This window comes from Centruroides sculpturatus, unplaced genomic scaffold, assembly GCF_000671375.1.
Source record: "Centruroides sculpturatus isolate CEXI.00-Female unplaced genomic scaffold, Cexi_2.0 scaffold1009, whole genome shotgun sequence".
Lineage (NCBI taxonomy): Eukaryota > Metazoa > Arthropoda > Arachnida > Scorpiones > Buthidae > Centruroides > Centruroides sculpturatus.
The window spans coordinates 1-11,000 of NW_019385199.1; the positions used below are offsets into that span (position 1 = coordinate 1).

The 11,000-nt window shown below is 31.0% G+C and overlaps 1 protein-coding gene across 1 annotated transcript; it reads left to right on the forward strand.

Moving 5' to 3' along the window:
• The first annotated feature begins 678 nt into the window (after positions 1-678).
• LOC111636047 (serpin B6-like) lies at positions 679-2,172 on the forward strand. Its single transcript, XM_023381204.1, has one exon. It carries the CDS (start codon positions 741-743, stop codon positions 1,992-1,994), a length of 1,254 nt encoding a protein of 417 aa, XP_023236972.1. The 5' UTR covers positions 679-740; the 3' UTR covers positions 1,995-2,172.
• The last annotated feature ends 8,828 nt before the right edge of the window (positions 2,173-11,000 follow it).

An 11,000-nucleotide genomic window follows, 5' to 3' on the forward strand; every position in this document is an offset into this window, starting at 1 on the left:
TTTATCATTCAAAGAATATTATAGTTTTTAACACTGTTTTGCTATATTTAATAATAATATACCCGGGGCCTTGAAAGTTAAGTGGTCTGGGCCTCTGAGATGCTTTTCTTTATATAAGTTACACACACACGTACACATATAAACACCTTTTTTTTTATAAATTCAATACAATTAGTGATTATTAATTGAACGTGTATATGAATTAGAGTGGAGAGAAAAAAAATCTATAAGAAGCTTAACATACTAAATAAAAAAATATATATAATTTGAAAAATTAAGTGAAAACCAAAATATCTTTAGCGATAAATTCGATTAAGGAAAAACTTTGTAAAAATTTCCTCGAGCACGATGTAAAAAAAAATTTGATTGATGAGAAAACAATGAGATTAATTTGTGTAGGAAATGGCCTGAACAATTGTCTTGAATAATCCAAATACAGTACTAAACTTCCTTCTATACCATTTTCTATTCACTTAAACCCTATTTGTTTATATTATATAAACGGAGAAATCGCCTATAACAAGTTTATTTTAAATATTGTACCGCACCTAGCTTTATTCAATCGCCAGATTTCATGCAATACTTTGCATCCGAAGAATTAAATTTTTGAAATTCGATTCCTAATATTAAAATAAATGTGTTTATGTCTTAAATAAATACGAGTTTATATTTTACATTTTCTAATCAATTAATTAACAATTTTAAAATATTTATTTTACTTTTTCTTTTAGTAAAACAAGATGCAACTATTATTAATATTATTCGCAATTTCCCTGATTTTACCGTTCATCGAAGGATATGGAAGAGGTGTTTCTTCGGGCATTTCGGCTTTCATAGAATCTAACAACAATTTCGCCTTTGCTCTGTACAAGGATCTTCTTAAAGAGAAGAATCTTGTAATTTCTCCATGGAGCATCTCTAGAGGTTTGGCTTCGATTTATCTGGGAGCTCAAAATTATACTAAACGAGAGATGGAAGAAGTTTTGTTTAAGAACGAAGCTGGTGTTACTGGTAAGGAAATGATTGTGAGCTACGGGCATTTAGAACGATTACTTAAGAGAAAAGCGCAAGTGGATCTTACTACTTTCAATGCTGCCATGATACAACAGGAATCACCCGTCTCCGAAACATATAAACATCGATTATTTCATTATTTTAATTCGATTTTATATGATTTAGATATGGCCAACCACGGGAAATTAGTTAGAGACTGGATTAATATATTAGTGGAGATAAAAACTAATGGGTTAATTAAAGATATTCTTACTAAAGTTCCTACTTCGGATACCATTCTTCTGCTTCTCAACGGTATTCACTATAAAGGAGAATGGGTGCAGAAATTCGACCCCGAGTTAACCACAGTGTCGACTTTTTATAATATAGATAAGGTTCCTGTTCAAGCAGCTATGATGCTGTCCACTTCAAATTTTACTTATAGATACAGTCATCTGGACGACGTTCACGTGCTTCGATTGCCGCTGCAAGGAAAATTTGCCATGACTTTCGTTATGCCGGGAGAAAACGGGTCACTAGAAGAGGTGGGCAAAACTCTTAATTACAAAACTTTGCAGAGAATCATCAGCGAGGAAGCAACCCCAAAGATGATTAAGCTATCCTTGCCAAAATTCAAATTGGAGAGTAAGGAGGATTTGGCCGAGGCTTTGATAGATTTAGGCATGCACACCCTTTTCTCTCCGGTTAATGCTGATTTGGGAGGGATCGATCAGAATAAAGGTTTATTTTTGAAGGACGTAATCCATCAAGCAACCGTAGAAGTGAGTGAAGAAGGCGTCGAAGCTGCAGCTACAACTCTTCTTGGTGTAGAAAGCAGATTAGGAGCCATTTATATCCCTTTCAATCGTCCCTTTATGTTCTTGATTGAAGATTTGGATACTGGTTTAATCATCTTTATGGGCCATTTATCGGATTGCACGAATGTTTGTGCAGTTCCTGCTTCAGATGATCAGCAAAAATTAAACAGTGACTCATTTTAAAACTAAACACAAGTATTTTACTGGTAGATTTCTACGCGCAGCTCGACATACGAATGTACTACACATTTTTTTTACAGTTATAAACAGTATCTATTCATTGTAGGAAAAGGAATTCCATTTTGTATATTTTGATCATCAAAGTTTTGCACCAATAATAATAAAAAATAAAAATCGAATTTCCCAATTATAATTTATTGTTTTATTAATTTTTATATAGAAAATAGAATTAATAACTCAAAAGATATGAACATATTTTATTTTAAAAATAATTTAATAAATAATTTAAAAAAAAATAAAATTTGATCTTATTTACCGCTAGATGGAGATGTGAAAATTTCGATTTATTTATTTATTTTAATTTTCAATTATTTAATTTTAAACAAATATTTAAAATTTTAATATTAAAATCAATATATTATTTTTTAAATTTTTAAAAATTAATAATATTTAAAATGTAAGTTATTTTTGATAAATGTTTCGCAAGTATTTTAGAATCTCTTAAGTTCCTAGTATTGTAGCGCTGTATTGTGGATGATAAGCGTTATCGTACGACACATTCTTTCCGTTTTTAAATATTATTAATCGGTAAGAAACGACAAATATTAAATAATTATTTAACGGTTAAAAAAAATTTTTTTTCATTTATTTAAATAAATAAAAAAATTATTATTACATCTTTATTTGTTTTATTTATTACCGAGAGATGGCAGCGTTATTTTAGAATCAATTCTTTTGGGAAATATGAAATTAGTTTTTATGCGATATTATTTTATCTGTAAGTAAAACTGATTTAGAAAAATTTTTAAACTTGTGAAATTTCCCTTCTTTATATATTACAAATTTTTAAAATTTTTTGTCATGTGATTCAATTATTTCGCCATTTTAAACACACGAAAAATGTTCATTTAAAACTTAATTATTTACGCTTTAAACATTAAAAAAATTAATATTTTACGTAATTATATGTATTTATTACATTTTAAAATAATATTTTTTAATGATGAAATATATTTTGTGTTGAATTTTTTTTTATAACTGTAAAATAAAGTGTTTATTATAAATACCTCAACACGTTTGTTGTTAATTATATATATATTCTTTAAATATTTTATTAAAAAGAAATACTTTTAACCATATTTTAAATGAAATTATCGATTTTTTAATTTAGAAAAATTAAACACTGTTCAATATTGCCATCTGTTGACAACTGCAAGAAATAAAATTAATTAAATTTTTTTTATTTTTATTTTTCCCTTTAGCCAAACGCCGATTCTTTAATTATTTTATTATTTTTTAAATGAAAATGTAAAAATAATAATAATCCAGCAAGAACATTTTCTTAAATAATTTTTATTGAATATTTTTTTAATCGATGAATTAGAATATAGCTTATATACATGTATAATATAAAATTTTAAAATCATATAAGCAAATTAATTTCATTAAAATGCTAATTTAATATTTTTAATTAATTAATTATTATTAATAAATACTAAAATTCGAGAAACATTTAAAAAAAAACGAGAAATGCATTTCAGCGCTAACAGATGGCGACGGTGATAGAAAGCGAAAGTAAGTCGGCGTGACGTAACAATAAAAAANTCAACAAAATGCCGTAAAACTCTATGCATAGTGGCGTGACGTAACAATAAAAAACATTTTATCCATTGACGTTTAACCACGTGACTGTTGTTTTGTCTACGTAATTAGAGGATAATTGTAGCCGCAGGAAAATGTCAACAAACAAATACAGAGCCTTGTTGCGTTGATGTAATTAAACAGATTCATTTTGTTAAGTACGTCTATCACGTTGTAACAATTCGGTAAACAAAGAATACAGAAAAGAAGCTTGGGGCTTTCTAGTAGATTCTTCGACATTGTAGTCGCTGGTTTGATCGTCATTCTTGTTACAATGCATCACGGAAGAAGGCCAATACCGAAAGAAACAAAGAAAATATATATATAATTTGAAAAATTAAGTGAAAACCAAAATATCTTTAGCGATAAATTCGATTAAGGAAAAACTTTGTAAAAATTTCCTCGAGCACGATGTAAAAAAAAAAATTTGATTGATGAGAAAACAATGAGATTAATTTGTGTAGGAAATGGCCTGAACAATTGTCTTGAATAATCCAAATACAGTACTAAACTTCCTTCTATACCATTTTCTATTCACTTAAACCCTATTTGTTTATATTATATAAACGGAGANATGTGTGTGTGTGTGTGTGTGTTATTTGTGACAGGTTAAACATATAAAAAAAATCTATTCTGTGAACGGATATTGCTGTTAAACTGTAACTCGATACGGCTTATATAACTGATAAATAAACAAGTGGTTACACTGCATATCTACATAATAGTGCATTGTAACAGTTATTTATCGCTAGAATAACTTTTCTATCATGTCTTGCCCCGGAGTGTGTGGCTTTCCTTCTCAACCAATAACAATAACCGTCTTCCAAATGTTTTCCTTACTTTATCCAAGAAGAACGAAGAAGTAAAACATATTCTCATAGCCAGGGGATACGTAACGATGTTTTTTAGTCCATCATTTCTTGGGTGATTAAACGAAAACAGTTGAAGAAGCAGGCCTATAGGTATGTCTCCTGTTGTTTTTGCAATAAACTTTCTGATTAGTTTAAGTTAATGAGTTATAAAAGAATAAATTTTGCTATATATTTTTTTTCTTTTTTAATGAAAAAAAAAAAAAACTTATAAGATAATCACGATTTTCTTTTTTCTTTTCGAAATTCTCTAAGCGCCATCCGTATGGTAAATCTGCGTTTTAAGTGTTTTTACCGATTAAAACGATAGAAATTAATTGTAAAGAGTAAAGTCGGTGCACGAATTTTACTCCGATTTAATCGCGACAAAAACGAAGAAAGAATGATTTAAAACGCCATTCAGAGGTTGACAGTTCTCATGTCACACGATACAAACTAATTACTTGTCATGTCCTCGTCTGGAGAACAAGTGTCGTTGCTGTTGTAGCTATATTAATCCACAGAAAACAAACGTAGATTGAGTTTCTCTAAAGCTTTATTTTTATCATATTTTATTCTCAAGGTACAATAAACAGAGAGAAAGCGCATTGGCTCACAGCTGACACAATACTGGCTAGGAATTGCAGGTGGGAGACACATGGACACACGCATAAGAAACGAATAAAGATGTTCCCGTACCTAAAACAATTAGCCAGTTCGTTTCGGTTGGGGACTGAACAATTTATTTTCTTTACTTTTTTTTTTTGTTTGTTTTTTTGAGCTTTGATATGTTCCCAAATATTTTCTATATATAATATATATATATATTTATTTATTTATTTATATTTTTTTTTATTGTATTTTCTTTCCAGATCTCATCTTCCTAAACTCTATGATTACATATTTTGAATTTTTATTTATTTATTTATTTTTTACTTTGTTTTCTTCCGTTATTCTGATATTTTTGAAACATTTTATTGCAGTTTATAGTTTCAGAAAATGTCAGATAAAGTTCTTCTGATGTCTAAATATACGGGCGCTACTTTTTCTATTTTTTTTTTGCATGTTGTTGTTGTTGTTATTATTATTATTATCAATTTGTAAAGTTTTCTTCTNCAACAGCGCTCGATGAAAAATTTCGCCTAAAAGTCGGGACAAAAAGCAATTTTATATTATAAATTTTACAAGTTTAAAAAAAGAAATTAAAGGAAGAAGAAGAAGAAGGGGAAGAGAGAGAGGAAAAAAGAGCGTGTTAAAAGTTGTGAGAGCGTAAAAAGGCCCGAAGTCAGTCAGTTTGCGTAAGTTTTCCGCTAGAGAAAGAAGCAAAAATGTTTTTGTAACTTGTGTGTTTGCTGGGGGAAGAAACAAAATTGAAAATTGAACCGAGTTCCTCCTTTTTCAGCGGCGTAAAAACGGGGGGAAAGGATAAATGAAGCCATTAATGAAATTACTGGAAGCGTAACGGCGAAGAAATTGAGGTCTTTTTGTCACACCCGCTCAAATCCATTCAATAGAAAAGAAGCCTTTGGGCAACACACAAATTAAGAAGTGAAATCCTAAACACCCCTTAAAATATATCCGTACCGAAAATACCTAATTTGTTTCATTAAACGCTTTAAAAGATTTTTAAATCGTCGATACGATTCCATAATTAAAGCTCCTTCAGCACCCCAAAACATGAAAGATAAGAGGAGATTCGCTTTACTCGTGGGATTTACATAAACTTTCTAGATGAATATCCCAAATATTAAATCAACAAAAATTCCTCGACACTCGAATGTGACGTCAATGATATATTCTTTAAATATTTTATTAAAAATAATAATTATTAAATATTACTTAAATATTTTATAATTGTTTTATATTACGTACCATTTTTAAAGAAGTAAATAAACGTATGTCGTAAATATTGTAATTAGTAATAATTATAAACGACAGATGGTGCAGCGAGTTGCTAATATAAGCTGCCGTCTTAAATCTCATTACAACTCGAAAAAGTCATTAAATTATTTTAATTACTTATTATTCATAATGTATTATGTTATTGTTATTGAAAATAAAACAAAATGAAAATAATAATTACATTAAATGGTTTTAATTCACGCAAACCAGATCGAAGTATAGACAACAATTGCATATCATTAACTTTTCCAAGTAATTTTATGAAGTGGAAATAGTTCGAAGTCAATCGCTATTAAAATTAATACTCTATCAACACGGTATTGGAGATTCGGCGAGTGTATTTCTCTCTCCTCCTTTTTTTCCCTTTTTTTTTTTTTTGATGTAGCGGCGATGAAATTTTGTTGTTTTCTTCAATTTATTGTTAATAAATTGAAGGAAGAGATAAGACGTCGGCATTTAGCGGTTGTTTGCTTGTCTGGCTTTCATTACTCGTTCCACTTAAAAGAGAATTAGCGGGCAACACCCAAACTAATGTGTAAAGACAAGGAAGAGAAAACCCTTAACGGTATTGGCAGGAAAGAGAGTCCGTTTAAGGTCTTCTCGTTCATGCAATAAAGGCACCACCTGCCTCCACCATTAAGGTTTTTACGACAAAAGACCTACCCGTAGGGGGATCTCTGGGAAATCAGCTTGAGGTGTTGCTCGCTTTCTCCTTACCTTTCACCCGGTCACGTGACGTAGCGGCCATGTGCAATACACTACAGCAAAACTGTGGCCAATTTTGAATAGGAAGGTTTGATGGATGAATGGCGCAGAAGGTAGCTTTCCTATCCACTTCCCCGCCAAGAGCGCCGATCGGACTACACGGGGGGATAGAGAAATTGCTTTCCCTCCTTGCAGCACTTCGGCCATTAAATAATTAACCCGATGATGGACCAGGTAGAGAGAGGGGAGAACAGGTGGGCACTCTCCCATGCACCGTCGGTGGCTCTCTTATACTCCGTGCCGACAACAAGGCGTTGCTATGACGACTGCCGCTTCACGTGACCGGCCCCTTCTGGGGGTGTAGAAGGGGTGAGCAAGCTCGTCGGTGGGGGCGATTCTAGGAAAAACCGAAGGGCTAATCTCTATTTTAACAGAACGGCGCGCGCACTTTTTCTAACAATTAAAAAAAAATAATAATAATAATAAAGAATAAAAGAACGAAAATCGTCCGGCAATTGAGAAAAATGGTACATTTTTAAATAGAAATTTTAAAGAAAAATAATTTAAAATATTTCCCGACGTCCAGTGTTAAGGAGCAAAATTCAAGTAGAACACATTGCGAGTAATGGCGCATATTGACGTTATCTTTAAGACAGAAAATGGAAGTAGAGTATAGGAGTGAATTACAAGTAGTATCTTAAATCTCGCACATCTTAGCTATTCTCCTTAACAGACAATCAACAGTTATCAGATTCCAGATCTTTATCTATTACAGCATACAAGATCGAAGGTGGAGAGGGTGTTTATCTCTCCTTTTGCTAGGGAATTAAGCGTAGGTTAAAAATGAAGTAGAGTATTTTCCAATCTACCCTTCTACTTATTTTTTTAAAGATAACGGCCAACGAATCTTTTATTTATTTTTATTTTTTTTCCTCCCTACGCTAAAGAGAAATTGTGGTAGAAAATATTAAGAAGGAGGGGAGACCTTACCGGTTGCCAGCCAAGAAATTAAACATGAAAAATTCGTGTAAGGTACCTTACCGGATGGAGAAATATTACGTTGGGTAATGATACAGGTTTAATTCTAGTAAAATTTGAGGGTCTTCTTACAGAATTGCCATTGTTTGACCCTAAACCCGGAAGGCACTCTCCTATGGGAAACGTACATCAGAAAACCTAGAAAGTAGATAAAGCTTGAGGGAAAAAAAGGGGGGGAAGGACTTTACCGTTGTATAAATGCGAAGTAGTATCTAGGGAATTTTAGGGATTAAATTTAAAATAAAAAAAAGAAGAAGAAGAAAGAAACTCGTTTCGGTAGATAAGTATAAAGAAAAAGCGTGGTTCATGTCGAGTATAATGCGCGGCAGCTAAAGGTCGCTATTGGCCTTAATTGTGGGAAGAGAGCGTCGAATAGGAAGAGAAAAGGAAAATCCAAACAGAGAAGGTCCATGGTAGCGTTTGAAATCGTAGGAAATCAAATTATTAATTAACGAACGGAAATCTCGAGTGAGTCTTGAAAATGATGCCGACTTCCCTGTCTTTGCAGTTATGATTGAATTAGTGGTTAGAAGAGAAGATGTCAGAAGGACTTTAATTCGGGTACCTTCGAGACATTGTCCCAAATATATAGGAAAAGGTTTTTCCTTACCAGAAGCTGTAATTGGTAAACCGTTGTCCTTCCCTAGAGATCGTGTCTCTTCTGACGTTAAAATGATTAAGTCCGACCAAACTTGTTGCCCCTGAAACATATATTCTGTCTTTTGATTTTAGCAAACAATTAGTTAGTTCGGTCGAAGTTTTATCAATTTTTCCAGACTTGAAAATTTCCCAGAACGACTTAATTCTATCCACCTTCTTGCATAGATAATAAACTAAGGATCGAATTGGAATACATTTTGTTAATATCGCATTTTTAATGTTTACATTTTAACGATTTTTCTTTGCCTTCACGAAACAGTTTTACACATTTAAAACTATAAACGGCAAAGAAAATTAAGCTTTTAACACGTTTAAAGTCGTGTATCTTCCAATACAGAGAATGGTTAATTTTCGCTTGGACAAGTAAATGAGGGTGGAAATTACTTAAAGAAATACTCTTTAAACACCCACAAATTCAAACTTATGAGAGTTTTCCTCAGTTAGTAATTGGTAAAAAAAAACAAGGTAAATTCGGGATACGTTCTTAAGATACGTGACTTAAATAATCATGGGAAAAAAGATGTCTCCTTCCCCCTCTTTCATTCGAACTCGATGCATTTTGATCAGTAGCGGCTCGATATTCGTCTGTCCACGTTGACAAATCTCATTTAATATGCTTGGTTTTGGCTATTTGAATATGCAAATGTTCGACATAGACACAGTAAAAGTTTTCTCCACTATTTCGGATATGTGCATAAATATCGGAAGTTTTCACTGCCGAATCTTATATATTATTAGAATTAATTTACGTTTTCAATTTTTTTTTTGCCCTTCTTTTCTCTTTCTACTTCGAAAATCGCAAGAAAAGGAGGTGAAGTTACTTTATATATTACCTTGTTTACTTAGGCGGGTGATAAATAGGAAAAAAAAAATAGCAACTGAAAAAATTATTTCTGGAAACTTTTAAAAGGGTATTACATAATTTCGTTATTTCACTCCTTGAAAATTTTATTACATCGTAAAGTATAAGTAAATCATTAGTATCAACTGATTTATTCATACTGAACATAAATAAATGAAATCACATTATATTTTTGCACAATTTCTTAGGATATGATTCCATTCTGTGACTTCTAAGGCATAAATCCTTTAGATGTTTACCCATAATTATTATAATGGGATTTTTCAACAGGATTTATTAATATTTTATGTTAAAAATTTATTAATAAAAATAAATTTAGTACAGTAATTAATACGTTTTCGATTATAAAATTGANAATAACAAAACTGTGAGCCCTATAATATATTTAGTTTTAGAAGTTGTTTGCTGTGTTTGCTTGTAATATATTACGAGTGTTAAGCAATTCTTCTGTTCGAATGCAATCTCACTGACCAGACAGAAACGAGGTTGACTGTTGCAAACTAGATGGAGTTTATTCAACAAAATGATAGTTGACCTCTTGGATGTGAGAATGAACCACGAAAAGTTTTATTGCATTTGCTAAATTAAGTCTAAATGCGTAAAGATCAACTAAACAAACTTTCTTCAATATTAATATGAGGTACTGTACATCACGCAACGTGAAATTGTTCGTGAATACTTTTGCTTTAACTGTTAATTAAATACTTCTATATTTTCACTTTATAAAACTTTTAAGGAAATAATATAGGGGAGATCGGGGAAAATTTTATATTTAGTGAAATTATTTTCTTACTTTCCTTTTCCGTTGTTTGATTGAATTATTAATAAATTTTAATCCATTAGAATTTTTATCCGATACCTACATATTAAGAAACAGTTTAAAATTAACTATCAACTTGCTCCATAATTATCAATGTAATCTTCTCTTCTGAAAACGTTGTACACTCTTTTACTGTATATACTTTAATTTTAAGTGATGACATCTCATCAATAATCGACCGGTCTCATAATTCATCCGAGACACTAACATAATCTATATTTCTTATGAAAAATAAACAGATTAATGTCAACACTTAATGTATCGTCTAATTTACGATATAATCAATGAAAACGTATTTCTGATTAAGGAAATGATGAAATAATTATAAGCTACTATTAAAGATATTCTTTAAACTTCATTTGAAATTCATTTATAAAAACGCAATTTCAATGCTTTATTTTTTTCATCTTCGTCTTTACAGCGACATTAAAAAAATTAAAAAATAAAGCCTAAATCTACTTGTTTTTTTCTAAAAATAGTTATAAGTTGAAAACGCACTAACTATATCATAGGATGTTAGACCTATAATGTGA

What these genes read in the sequence shown, in the direction of transcription:
- LOC111636047 (XM_023381204.1), top strand. Translation starts at nt 741, where the DNA reads ATGCAACTATTATTAATATTATTCGCAATTTCCCTGATTTTACCGTTC.